Raw genomic sequence first — 14,138 nt, 5'->3', positions numbered from 1 at the left:
CTTCTTGCCTGTGCTCATGAAGGTTCAGTAGGATAAAGTGTGGGTGTTCCTGGAGCAGTGGTTGGTGTCCAGTGGGAGCTCAGTAAAGGTCAGTGGTTTCTCTCGTTCTGGTCTTACATCATGACTACATCTTTACTCCTCTGAGTGGATAAAAAAAAAAAACTTAGCTGTTGCTCAGGCGTGTTCAGTGTGTTTTGGAAATTGCAGTTGCCAAAATCAGTCTTGGATTCCATCTGAAATGGCTTAAAAATTGTTCTTTTTTCAAATTATAAAAAATAGTTCATGAAAAAATACCTGTAAAATACCCAAATGATGGAGGTGGGCAGAATCAAACGGGAAAGCCCTCTTCACCCGAGACTCCACAGCCCCTTCCTGGTTGTAGTCTCTGACCGTTTAGTGCCCACCCTCCCAGGCCTTTCTCTGAGCCAGATTACGTTTGTGTACGTTTCACTCACATGCATACGTTTGTGAGAGAGTTGTGCAGCTTCTCTCTGGTGTGTACACGATCGGTTCTCAGGAGACCTGCCCAGCACTGACCTTGAAGGTGCTGTGGCTGGGGCTGTTCGGAAGCGACCATCCGTGTTCTGAATCCACTTTCTGACTGACTCCGGGCTCAGGCGATAGTGTCTGCAGCTGGGTGGCCTGTTGATGAGCTGAACCAGAAAAGTACGTTTCATGGAAGTAGCTGAATCAAGGCAGCTTCCTAGGAAGGCCTGGGGGGAGGTGGCCCTTGGGAGCTTTCAGATGCTTTTGCCCTTCCCCGAGCAATTTAATGTGTTGATATGAAAATATTGACAGCCAAAGAAAACTGCTTTTTTCACATTGATCTAATTCCTGATGGAAGGTTGAGATTTTAAAGTATTAGATAATCTCTAAACACTGTTGGATCAGCAGGGGAGACGCTTCTTGGGTCTTTTCCAGGCCCGGCTGGCTTGTCTTGGGCTGTGGTGCATGGTGCAGGGCCTGGAGCACAGCTGGCCTTCCCGACGAGGCGTCATCGGCAAGCGCCCGTGTAGACTTGGAGAAACCTCAGATTGGAGAAGAGCAAGGCTGTTAACCTTGCTTTCCTTTAAGTTAAGTTTCCTCTAAACTCCCCTTTAAGTTGCTTGTCTAAGTTGGACTCAGAATATTACTTAACATCTTGTCAGCCTGTGGAAGCACTTTGGGTGGAGTCTTCTCTTTGGTGCTGGAAACTCCGTGATATCACTAGTTAATAGGCAAGTGTTGCATTTGTTCCTTGATCTTATGCCTGTGTCTGGTTAACAAGGCCTTAGGGCCACGAAGGGAACACTATTTTGGGATCCTAGTTCAGAGGCAGTGCATCAGGGGAGTTGATAGGAAGAGGCCCTGGAGCCAGACTGCCTGGGTTTAAATCCCGCCCTGCATCTGACCAGCTGTTTACTTAACTGGGGAAGTCACTCAGAGCCTTAGTTGCTGCATCTAGGGAAAAGGGGGGGCGGGTAGGGGAGATGATGCTGATAGTACCTATATTCGTTTCCTGTTGCTCCTGTAATAAATTACCACAAACTTGGTGGCTTAAAACAATTCAGATTTATTCTCCTATAGTTTGGGGGTCAGAAGTCTGAAATGAGTCTTCCAGATTAAAATCAAAGTGTTGGCAGGGCTGGTCTTTTTAGAAGCTCCAGGAGAGAATCTGTTCTTTCTTCTCCAGATTCTATAAGCTGCTGGCATTCCTTGGCTTGTGGCCAAGGAATTTCTTTTCCCATCAACACACTGCCTTCCCCTTCTATAGTCACATCTCCCTCTGCTTCCATCTTTTTTTTTAAAAAATAAATTTACTTATTTAGTTTTGGCTGTGCTGGGTCATTGTTGCTACTCACGGGCTTCCTTGAGTTGCAGTGAGCGGGGGCTGCTCTTTGTTGTGGTGCGCAGGCTTCTCGTCATGGTGGCTTGTCTTGTTGCGGAGCACGGGCTCTAGGCGCGTGGGCTTCAGCAGTTGTGGCTCGCGGGCTCTAGAGCACAGGCTCAGTAGTTGTGGTGCACGGGCTTAGTTGCTCTGCGGCATGTGGGATCTTCCCGGATCAGGGCTCGAACCTGTGTCCCCTGCATTGGCAGGCGGATTCTTAACCACTGTGCCACCAGGGAAGTCCCTGCTTCCATCTTTTAAGGACACTTGTGGTTATTTTGGGCCCACCCAGATAATCGAGGATAATCTCCGCATCTCAAGGTCCATAACATTAATCCCATCTGCAAAGTCCCTTGTGCCATGTAAGGTAACAGTCACAGGTCCCAGGGATTAAGACATGGGCATGTTTGGGGGCCATCACTCAGCCTAGCACAGTACTTACCTCATGGGATTGTTAGGGTTGAATGAGACTCATCGGGTCCTAGCTCAGATGCTCCCTCCTAGGTGGTGTCTTCTAAGAAGTTTTCCCTGACCTCCCCGTCTGAAGAACCACCCACCATCGCCCCATCAGTTGTCACTGTCACAGAACTCTCAGGTATTTTCTGCACAGCCTATGAAACCTAGGACCAGACCTTGTTTGGTTCTCACTTTATCTCCAGGGCCCAGAATAGTACCTAGCTTTAGTGAATGGTTAATACAGGTTTGTTAAATGGATGAATGTCAAAATTTCAAAACATACCGCTTTGTAGACTTTCTTCTTATCTCTATGACAACAGAGACATTTCCCCATATCATTAAATATTCTTCCATGATCTTGTTTTTACTCACTAAGTAAGTAATGGCCTTTGTGTAGCTGTATCATGGTTCACTTAACCAGTCTCCCAGGTTGAAGTCGTTCCTTCAGTGACCTTTTGATCCTGTGAAACTCGGTGGTCTAGCAAGGTTGGGTTTGTCAGCCTGTCTCTTAGGATGCTGCACCAAACAAGTCACCCAGTCTTACCTCCTTGATCTCGAAGGACAGAGACAACAATGTTGTAGGTTAATCAGATAGGCAGGTAAATCCAGTGTGCTGGTGGGGATACAGGAAGCAAGGGGTGAGTGCTGGTTAAACTCAGAAACTTCAGGAGGAAGCATTCTTTTCAGGTGGATTAGGATAGAAGTCACATCTAATGCCAGATTGAGATAGAGAAAAAGGCTCTGTTAACGTCTTATTTTTGCTTTGTTTCAAAATGTAGTAAAAGTCAACCTGTCATCACATGGTATAATAGTTAAACCTTTATGAATGGTACCCAGTCCCGAAATATGTGATAGAAACTGTTGGTAAAGTAACCTGCAGGTTACAGCCTGTCAGAGGAGATAAGCACTGTGCTTTGGAAGCACATCTTAATGTGTATTTAACACATGCTTAATGCGTCTGTCTCATATTTACATTTAGTGAGCCTGTGGGCCCCGGTTGGCTGATGTCTACAGTATGCATGGCACTGGGTGTTGGTAGGAGGCGTGGAGGGGCTGAGAACCCACGCCTCGCTGTGAGAAGGACCCCAGCTCTCTTCCAGTTGCAGGAATTATTTCTGGAAAGTCACCAGTAACTCCTCAGGCCGGGTCAGCTGCCTCCTGGGGCTCCTGGAGCCCTCAGATTTCTCTCAGTCATAGGACCGAGCACCCATATAGTGTGGTAATTGTCTGTTTGCTGGTGTGTGAGGGACTCGAGGGCAGGGACCTTGTCCATCTTTATTCTTAAGGCCAAGCACCATAGGTGCTTATTGGATGGGTGCAGTGAAGGATGGAACAGTGATGCTGAGCGTCTCCTCTGTGCCGTGTACTTTGTTAGCAATCAGCGGGGAGAAGACTACAGCAAGGCCCCACCCTCAGAGGTTTCACAGTCTCTTGAGGGAAATAAATATTAATCAGAGAGTCATGTAATTACAAGTTGTGATTAAATGCTATGAGGAAACAGAACCTGATGCTAGGAGAGGAGGAACCAGGGCCTTGCTGCAGTTTACGTGGTAGGGCAGTAAGTGTTTCTGTGGGGATGTGTATTTAAGATGGGATCTAAAGGACTGGTCATCAGCCTTCTTACTGGTTTATTCCCCTTGTGAAGAAAAATTTCAAACCTGGAGAAGGGTTCAAGTAATAATTTAATGATGAACAGCCATATATGCTCCACTTAGATTGAACAGTTGTTGACATTTTGCCATATTCATTTATTGTGCCTCTTTCTAGTTTTAAAAAATGGAATCATTTGAAAGTAAGTTGCAGATATCATGACATCTTATTCATAAATACATAAGCATTCATTCAGCTCTCTACACAACCATAAAGGTGTTATCAGGCTTAAGAAAATTATCAGTTAATTTCCATAATAGCATCTTACCGTGACCATGTTCAGAGCATGTTCGTGACCAGATTATGTTCTGCTTTCTCTAGTTACACCAAACTGTTCTTTATGAACCAGCCTCCAGTCAGGTTTGTATATTGCCTTTAGTTATTTGTCACTTTATTCTCTTAATAGAAAACAGTTACTCTACCATTCTTTCATGACATTTACCTTTTTAATTTTTTTGATTGATCATGGGTTAAAGGTTCATTTAACACATTGAGGAGATGCATTAAATCAGTTAAATGAACCAGTAAGATGGTAAAATTGATTCCAAAGGCATTTGAGGAACTAGGTATTTATAGACATAAAACCAAAAAAGTTAGAATAAGGTTGCTACATTAGATTTAAGAAAACATCATCTTCAGAGTTATCTATTCTATTGGACATAAATCCACAAGTTAATATGTCACTTCACAGTGTCTGGGCTCTAATAGAGTAGTAAGTAGCACAGGCACATTCTCCTAGAGAATTAAATAAACCTCAGGCAGGCATATTAAAAACGCCCAGGTATAAATGGAAAAGGCACCTCTCCCCCATGCTTTTGTCTTATTTCCAAATTTTGAATATTTTTTTTAAAACAAGCCTTTCCCTAATCATTCCAGCCAGAATCAGCCTCTCCAGTTTTATCCTCCTATTACTTTTTAAAAATGCCTTTATTGTGGTATAATTTTTATACCATAAAATTCACTCATTGTACATGTTCATGACTTTTAATAAACTTATGCAGCTATGCAACTGTCACTGCAATCCGGTTTTAGAATATTTTCACCCCTCGACGAAGTCCCCTGTTTGCAGTGGATCTCCGCTTCCGCCTCCAGCTCCAAGCAAACGTCAATTTGCTTTCTCTCTAGAGAAAGAAATTTCATATAAATGGAATCATGCACATTACCTTTAGTCTGGCATCTTTTCACTAAGCACAATGTCCCTGAGGCTCACCCATGTGGTGTCCATGTGGTAGCGTGTATCAGTGCCCTTTTCATTGTTGCGTCAGTGCTGTTTATCCATTCCTCACTTAATGGGTTTTTGGAATTGTTTTTGGTGTTGGGCTCTTATGAATAATGCTGCTGTGAACATTTGCATGCAAGTCTTTTTGTGGATGTATTTTTTATTTCTCTTGGGTAGGTTCCTAGGAGTGTGGTAGGTGTATATTGAACTATGTAAGAAACTGCCACATTGTTTTCGAAAATGGCTGCAATTACCAGTGACTTATGAAAATTCCAGATTCTCCACATTCTCGCCATCACTTGTCATTGTCTGTCTTCTCGATTATAGCTTGATGGACATTGTAGGCTCCTTCTGAGTGAAGAAGTTTCTGGTGGCAACTTGGTAATGCTATTATCCAGAAAATCAGCTGCGGAAAGCGTGGTACCATGGTCTGGGGACTTGTGAGTTTCCTTCCGGCAGGAGAGTCTGTGTTGTCTCAAACCCAGTTTGTTCAGCACTTGGACATTGGACCCATGGGCTGACCAGAAATAATTTTGACCTTATGCAGATTTTAAAGACTTAAAACATTGAGGTATGATCTCCAAACAGTGGAAGGCTGTCATCCGAAGTCTACTATTCAGTTAGTTTTGATGAATGCTTATCAAGATAATATTTCTGTCACCGCCCTGGGGATACGTTCTGCCCCTTCCCAGTCAATCCCTGAGAAGCAATCACTAGTCAGATTTCCATCATTATGTGTTTCTGTGTGCACCCTGACGCTTTGATTGAACTGATCTTACTGTGGAAAACATTTGAACCGCAGTAGAGTATAAAGAAGAGAATAAAATGGCTCAGAATCACTCCACTACCCAGAGGTTACTAGTGTTACTATTTTTATGTAGTTCCTTCCAGTAATGTACATGTGTCATTTTTTAAAAATCTCACAAAGCAGAGCTTTGGCGAACGTTGTTTGGCGTGTCACCGCTTCCTTTTTGGAGTGTACGTTTTCCAGCGTGATATTTGTGTGCTGAGGACGCAGCCTAACTTGCTTAGCGCCAGCATTTAGGCCCGGTTTGTATCGCGGGCGGACATCCCGCGTCTGGACTCCCCGCCCGCGTGGGCACGTCCGCTGTCTGGAGGGCGCAGCGCGACCTTCCCTACCTGAGCGGCCAGAGGAGGGACCCCCGCGGGACTTGGGGTGCCCGGGTCCTCCCCCAGCCCCGCCCGGCGCCCAGGGTCCCGGCGAGCCAGGCCTGACGCGCCGAAACCGAGCCGCGGATCGGCTGCGCGGCATCTGCGCACGATTGAGCGGCCTGCCGCCCCCGCCCGGCCGCCGGAGCCGCCGCCCGAGGTCCCGCCGCGGAGCCCCGCTTGCTCGCTCGTTCGCCCGCTCGCTCGGGCATGGAGCCGCCGGCCGCGCGCCTCTGAGCCCCGCGGCGTTCATGGTGAGTGGGGCCGCGGCCCCGCCCGCGCCCCTCCGGGGGTCTGCCCGGCCGTTACCGGCCGGAGGCCCCAGCGTGGGTGCGCCCGTGTGCATGTGTGTGTGTTACACGCATCTGTTCCAACGAGCTGAAGCTTGCATGTGGCCGCGGTGATGCGCCTTCCTCCTCCCTGCCATTCTTTGTCTGTGATTCCATGTAATTTCCTCACAGGGTTGAGTTTTAATGGATACAGTGGGGGACTGTAAGAGAGAGCCAGCGCGTCCTAGTTCTTACCACCCAGAGGGGGATCGCACCCTGTGTTCAGACTGAGGTCAGTCCAGGCCAGACACCCCTCTTAGAGGCCTGAATGGCATTCATTGCCCGTGATCCTGGGGGCAAGAAGCCTTTGTACGGAGCTCAGGCTGTACCCCATTTGCTCAGGGTCCGAGTAAGGTGGTCAGATCGCAGCAGTAACCAAGCTTGTTAACACCTGCAGTTCAGTTTTAACACATTTCATTCACCAGTCCACAGGTGAACTTCTGTGTTCTACATGTTTTGTAAGTAACATGACAATTAGAAAGGCCCCCTGAGAGTTGCTGTCCCAAATGCCAACATTTCTGGTAACCTAGAGGATGCTTTCTGGGAAAAAGACTGTGGTAAGGAGAGAAAAGAGTTGAAATCTGAGGAGCCCTTCAGAGGATTCCAGAGGGTCCTTCTTACTGTGAGGTCAGCCTCATTGGTCACCAGGACTGTTGTTTTGGAGTCCCAGCATTTGTAAGACCTGTTCAGGCCACTCTTACCCACTAAAAATGGCAACATAGAACAGATCTCGTCCCAGATTGTGAGACAACACCCCTCTCCCCCCAAAAGTTGCTTGTTATAAATGGCAAATTGTGAAGCCCGCTGCAGTGTTCTGGGTTCTTTGCTTTCACCTACTCTTCACCGCAACCTTATTAAGCACCGCTCTTAGCGGGAAATGTTGTGAAAAGTAATTTTGTAGCAAAATAATGACAGTAATACTCCCTGTCATTTTGGGGCACCTGCTGTGGCCATGTGTCTTACGTTAATTCATTCTCATTTAATAGGTGGGGAAGCAGGCTTGGAGGGGTGAAGGAACATGCCCAAGGTCACGCTGCTGGTGGTGGTGGTGATGTGCAGGTGATGGTTCAGACCCAGGCCTGCTGCCAACTCCCAGTGCTTCCCCCGCAGGGTCCTCAGCCGGTGCCCACAGGGTTGCTGTGCTCTCTGTCCCTCACGTTGGTTCACGTCAGTCTGTTAATAGGTGCCACATGGTGACCTGCTATGCTTTATTCCAGACATACCTCTAAAACTCCCTGGTTATTTTAAAAGGCTAATCTTGATGCTGTAACCAGTTGAGTCCAAGCCTTAAGCACAGATTTTAACTGATGACCCTCTCTCCTTGTAGCTAACATAGATTTCCAGGAAGCCAGGGGGCTTCTGTTACCACATTTGGGCGTAATTGGCTGTCTTTTACAGCACTCTTCCAGTTCTGTAAGTAGCAGTGACACCCCTCTTGTCATTCTACCAGGAATACTTTCTTTTCACTGTTTGAGAATCTTGATTTTTTCCTCTCACACAAATGTCTGTCGAGGTAGACTTTTTTTTCTTTTCTTCTTCACCTGGCAGATTATACTCTTTATTTAGGAGTCTAATGCCCTGTCCTTATCTCCAGCACTGTTCAGATCATGCACATGATGTAGACCTTGCCATTGGATGTATCTAATGGGCTCATCACACCTCACACTGTTTACTTTCTGACTCTACACCCAGTCTAGCTCTTCCTTTCTCTCTCTCGCTTGGTCTTGGCTTGTCCCATCAGCTCTGGGTAGCTTGTTGTTGAGACCATGAAGTCTAGAACAGAACTTTGACTCGGCGTCATTCCCCACGTGAAGTGTTCATGCTCACCCACAGAGAAGCCTGTTCGCTGTCATCTCCTGGCTGCTGCTTGTGCTGTTGGGATGCCCCTCCTTCACGGCTTCTAGCCCAGCTCTCCCCTGTCCTTTGTCCACTGAGATGGCACCCTTTATGAGCTGTTTTCTTTGATTCTCTCCAGCCATAGGTGTCCTGTCCTTGGGGCTCCCACATTTTTTATCGTCTGCTCTGGTTTCATAGCTTCTGCTGGCATTGTACTGCCCCTGCTAGAGTGAGTGAGCCCTTCAAGGTGGGGTCTGCAGGTCTCCTAAAGTGCCAGGCCCCACGTGGCCCCTTCACAAATGAGCTCCTGGCCGCTGTGTGGAGTTGAGGCTCTGCTCAGCTGCCCTGGCTTTTACTGCTTTTTTCCTGAACCTTTGCTGCATTATCAGACCACACCCCGCACTTAGCCCCCAGTTGGGTGCAGTAGGCTTTGTTAGCTGCGGTCTCTCTGGTGTTGGTCTTACCTTCCCAGCAGGATACGAGGCACACCACTCTGGGCGGGGACTGTGGCCTCTTCTAAATTAGTGACTTGTAAACTTTTTATTCTGACACAACACCCCACCCCCATCCCCCGGTTAGAAAATTTAGGTTGAGACTCAGTTCTCTCATGAAGGCATAGCTATAAGTAGGTATAGAACTGAAACAAACTGTCCTTACTATGTGCACTCTGTATTTTTGTATTGTTTGATTTAAAAAAAATACTGTCGTGACCAGTAAAACTGATTTGCCACTAGAACTTTGCAGAACCCTGTTCTAAATTCCCTCTAGGGTTATGCAGGGTGTTGGAATCCATAGAGGTTCCTTGAATGGATGGTTTATACTGATTAGCCTGCAGGACTTCTGATGAGCACAGCAATGAATGGCATTGTTACTTGGTTTAAACCAAGAGACTTCAACTTGATCCCATAAGGGCCCCAAGAGGAGAAGAAACTTTGGAACGATGAGTTGCACCGAGGCTGGGCCGACCCCACCATTTGCCTGGCACACGGAAAGGGCTCATACTTTATGGGCAGCCGTTGAATGTATGTCTCGTGATCTCATCATCACTGGAGTCTTCACAGTTGCTACCGTTTTATAGCCGAGAGAGAAGCACGATGATTTGCCCCAGATCAGAGCCAGGACTTAGACTTAGAACTCACTCTTTTTGCTTCCAAAGCCCTAGCTCTTGCCATATCACATGCTGACCTCAGTGTTGATAACTCACAACTGAAAGTTGTTTGTCCTGAGAGTGAATCGTCCTCTTTCTTGTTCCTGAAATTGGTTTGTCTGGCTTGGAAGATGAGCTTACTGTCGACCCCTCTAGGTAGCAGTGTGAGAACTACATTTGGAGTAGGATCTGTTAACAATTTCCAAAGCCGTTCGTATTCTGAAATGCCATTTAGAATTTTGAAAAGGCTTTCCCTGGGATTTCAAGTATGGACAGACCAGGCCTCCTTATTTTTAAATCATGCAGGGCTCTATGTGATTAAAGCATAAGTATTTGCCTTGCATCTGCACTTAATTCACTATTACAGGTTTGTGTCATAGTTGAAAGCTTTATTTAGACTGAACGTAAATGATTAAACTGGATCCTGCATTCTAGCGAGTGGCAGTCTGCGGTGAGCAGTGCGGGGGCGGAGCCAGGGTGCTTGGCTCTGGTCCAGCTCCTCCAGCCCCAGCCCGGCCCTCTCGGGGTTGTGGGGAGCTAGTGTGAAGGGCAAGCTGAGCCAGTTCCGTGTGTAAAGCCCTTGGAAAGTGCTTGGCCCGTTGTGACTGTGCTGCTTGTTACCGTTTGTGATGGAGCCTCCGAGCTCTAACTGAAGAGACTGATTTTTTAAAAATCACAAATCAAGGCATTTAATTAACTTTACAACGCGTCTTCATATCTGTGCTCTTTGCAGACTTTGCAGGGCTCCTTGATTTTTGTTTGGCCATAGAGCATTTTTTCTGCCTTACACAGTTTCAAGCCCGAGGAGAAAAAGGGCCATGGCAGACAGCAGCCAGGGCCAGCCTTTATGGAGCACTTCCTCTGCACCGAGAGGCTTGTGCTGACTGCTTCACAAGCCTCTCCCCACTCCTTAGACAGCCCTGTCTGCTAGGTGCTGTTTCCCTTTTTGCAGATGTGGAAATGAGGTGCAGGGATTCTAAGCTGTGCTTTGCCGGGGGTCACAGCTGGTTCCTGGTGGATCTGAATTTGCTCCCAGGCCCGTCTGGCCCCAAAGACCACACTTAACTTGAGTAGGACCCGGCCTTTTCCCTCCAGAACTGCATGCCTGTTTGTTGAGTATATCCACAGGAGAGGTCGGACCTGCGCAGAGTGGCGGAGTGGGGAGTCCTGCAGGCCCAGCTCCTTGCCGGCTGTGGACTTGGGGGCAAGTCACTTCACTCTGAACCTCAGTGGCCCTACCTGTAAAATGCGGTGACACTTGCCATAGAGATCGTTATGGAGATAAAGTTAAACTATGTGTGTAAAGCTCACAAAGCAAGTGGAAGTGGGCATCCACATGCTGGGGCATCTTACTTTGGGGCTCAGCATCTTTGGCCTTGGCATATAGCTCACTAGACCAGCATCAGCAAATAAGTAGCACCTTACAGGGCGTTCGCTAACAATTCTTGTTAATATGCAGCGTGTCTCAGGATCTTTCTCAGCACACAACTTTTGGTAGATTTCCTATAAAATACAAGATTTTACATTGGGTGCTACATACGATACTTCTGATGGCTGTTTAATACCATGTGAAGTTGCAGCTGAGTGCTTGGCGCGTGGAGGTGCTCAGATGTTTGAATGGATGAAAAAGTGAGGCCATTCTCTCAGCTTTGGGTGAGTGGAGGTCGTTTTAGATTTTAATGGAACCCTTTTACACTGGGGTAAACAATGTTAAGACATCTAACCTTGTACAGCCAGATGTACAGAAACTGCCCCACCCACCTGCTTCTTGGTGCACACGCTTCTCATAGCCTGTGGGTTTTGAGGGAAAAAATTTTTCTTTTAACTTTTTAGAAGCCTCTATAGGCTTTCCTGGCTGAGAGAATAATTGCTTGCCAAATAATTTTACCAGTAACACCCCACTTGACAACTAGTGTTAATAAAATTCGTTTAGCAATTCATCACTTTCCACTCCTGATACTGCTTCTGTTGTATCGGGAGTGGTTATTTAAATCTTAGTTTGAACTGCTCGGTTGTTTGTCCTGTCTTCCCAGTTAGGTTGCTTTCCCTTAAGGGAGGGTCCTGAGAGCCTTGTCTCTAATAGGCAACAAGAGAATACTGGTTTTTTATTTTTGCAGAGGGCTGAGGGTACACATGCACAGGCACGCATACATACACACACAGTTTCAGAAACTGGACTCTTTGGCACAAATTACTCGACTCTCCTGAACTCTGCTGGTTGGGTGTTTGGAATGTGGGTCACCAGGTGTGACTGAGGTTTTGTAGTTGCAGTTCATAGGACGAATAAGTGACCTGGAAGTGTGGAGGCCACTCATAGATTTCCAGGACATGGCACAATTATTCGTGTAACAGCTTGCAGTGATGGCTTCACACCAAGATGTTAAAGAATTTTTTTTTGATGTTTCTGCTTTAAGAAAATGAAACAGCCTTAATCATCTTTAAGCAAAAGATTTTTAATTTTTAAGCCCGTCCTCATTTCAGGAAAGGTTTGAAAGGCAAACAAAAATAGATAAAATGCTGTGGGGTAAAAGGAAATGCATTAGAAATTTACGGTGGGAGTGGGAGATGAAGCCAGGGGTGGGGGTCAGATGAATGTTAGAATTGCCTATCACTCTGACTCTGAGCTTCCCTGAGGCTGCTGCAATAATCAGTTCAAATTTATGGTGTCCAGAAGACAGAATATACACCTCTTACCCAGAAGCAGCCTAGGAGACCCGAGTCGATGTTTGCAGGCCCTTAGAGGAGCAGCTGGGATGATGAGATCCTTAGTGACTTCCCTGCCAGTATGGGAAGCCCACAGTCCCCATAAACTGATGGCCTGAACTGCACAGCTGAACCCCTTTCATGGGCAGTTTTTCCTTCTAAAGAGCAAGAAATATTTTCAGTGCATCATCCTCAAAATCGACTTAAAGGACTTCATAACAAAACACCTTTCTTACTTTGAAAAGGGCTTCGTAATATCAGAATTGGCCGGGCCTGGAGTTATCCCTGGTTTCTTTGTCCTAGGAATATGAAGACAAGGCTGGACGACCTAGCAGGCCACCCTCTCCAAAGCAGAATGTGAGGAAGCATCTTGACTTTGAGCCTCTTTCCACCACTGCGCTCATCCTGGAAGACAGACCAGCGTGAGTCTGAAGAAGAGTCTGTGGAGAGTTTGTTTTCAGGGATAAGTACATTTGCTAGTCACCTTTTCATTAGAAAAGGGGAAGAAAAATTAGCACGTCACTTACTAAAAATGCAGGGCCCCTCTTCATTCCCTCTACTAATGTGTATTCTATATGATAGCATGACTAATTTGGAAAACTTTCATTTAACATAGAAGTTTTGATCAGGATTTTCCATTCAGGTGATTTTTTACTTTAATTTAGCATTTCCAAATGCCTAAATAGCTGTTATTAATTATAGACTGGCTTGTAACGGTAAGAAACACCAGGAAGTATACTCTAAAGTGCGTGTTTTGGAGGCACCCCAGTATTGTAGAACAATTCCTGGACTAGCCTACTGGTTCTTTGGGATCTGCAGAAAACAGGCTGGGTGATCCCAGCAAGTTCCCTTCCCTTCTGGGCCTCTGGTTTCCATCCATCTGATGAGGAGAGATGGGTTTTGATGACGGGCTTGTAGATCGTGTTTGGAGACCTTAGTAAGGGAAAGGGATTGCTCCATCGTACCAGGCCATAGCTTATCTCTATTTAAGCATCGAGTTTCCATAGAACACTGTATTTGAATAGAAAGATTCCACAGCTTTTAAGAAAAAGAGAGAGAGATTGTAAAACATTGGGCTAGAATCCCTAAGGTCCCTGCCAACCCTGACATTTAAAATTGATGAAGTCTGCAGAAGAAATGTGTCTTCTGATGTTAATTTTTGGTCCTTGGAAATTGTGGATGTGTGGGTAGATGGGGAGAGAAACCCTGAAATGGAGGATTCAGAAGGTAGGTAGAGATTATTGGTAGAAGCCGCCACACTGAGGATCCGTCCTTGTAACGCTGTCTAAAACATGAGCTGTGGGAAATCGTGCCCTGTTCTCCTGCAGCAAAAACACTGTGATGTGCACAGACAGCCAGACATTGCCGCCCTCCCAGTTTTCAAGGGCCAGCAAATTCACCAGCACGTTTCTGAAAGAGAACATGTGTTTTATTTTTTTAACCAGGATTCAGAGTTGTATACCACATTTAGTTGTTTAGAACTATTGTATGAATCTGTGTGTGTGTGTGTGTGTGTGTGTGTGTGTGTGTATAAATGAGATGAACCACATAGCTAGTATGAAACTTACACACTTAAAAAAACTGGCCAGGGAATATGTTCATACATAGATGTATCAATAATATATGCCATTAGGGTACTCTATTTCAAGGGTAACTGTTGATAATTATTGTATTTGTGCAGTGTGGTCAAATCAAAGTTTCTTTGGAGACTGGGGTGAACAAAAAAACACCCAAAGATTAAGTGTTTATCTCTATTGGAGT

General features: G+C 46.1%; 1 protein-coding gene across 2 annotated transcripts in view; it reads left to right on the top strand.

Annotated features, from left to right (window-relative positions):
• The window catches only part of TBC1D14 (TBC1 domain family member 14), a 90,564-nt gene that overhangs the window by 45,751 nt on the left and 30,675 nt on the right, over nucleotides 1-14,138 (top strand). For both annotated transcript variants that reach the window (XM_079717139.1, XM_079717140.1), the window contains exon 3: nucleotides 12,681-12,799. In XM_079717139.1, coding sequence (XP_079573265.1) covers nucleotides 12,681-12,799 — 119 coding nt within the window. The remainder of the gene's footprint in view (nucleotides 1-12,680; nucleotides 12,800-14,138) is intronic.

The sequence above is a fragment of the Hyperoodon ampullatus genome (assembly GCF_949752795.1).
Source record: "Hyperoodon ampullatus genome assembly, chromosome: 1".
NCBI lineage: Eukaryota > Metazoa > Chordata > Mammalia > Artiodactyla > Ziphiidae > Hyperoodon > Hyperoodon ampullatus.
Note: the sequence above shows the minus strand (reverse complement) of the source record. Positions and strands in the feature narration are given on the sequence as shown.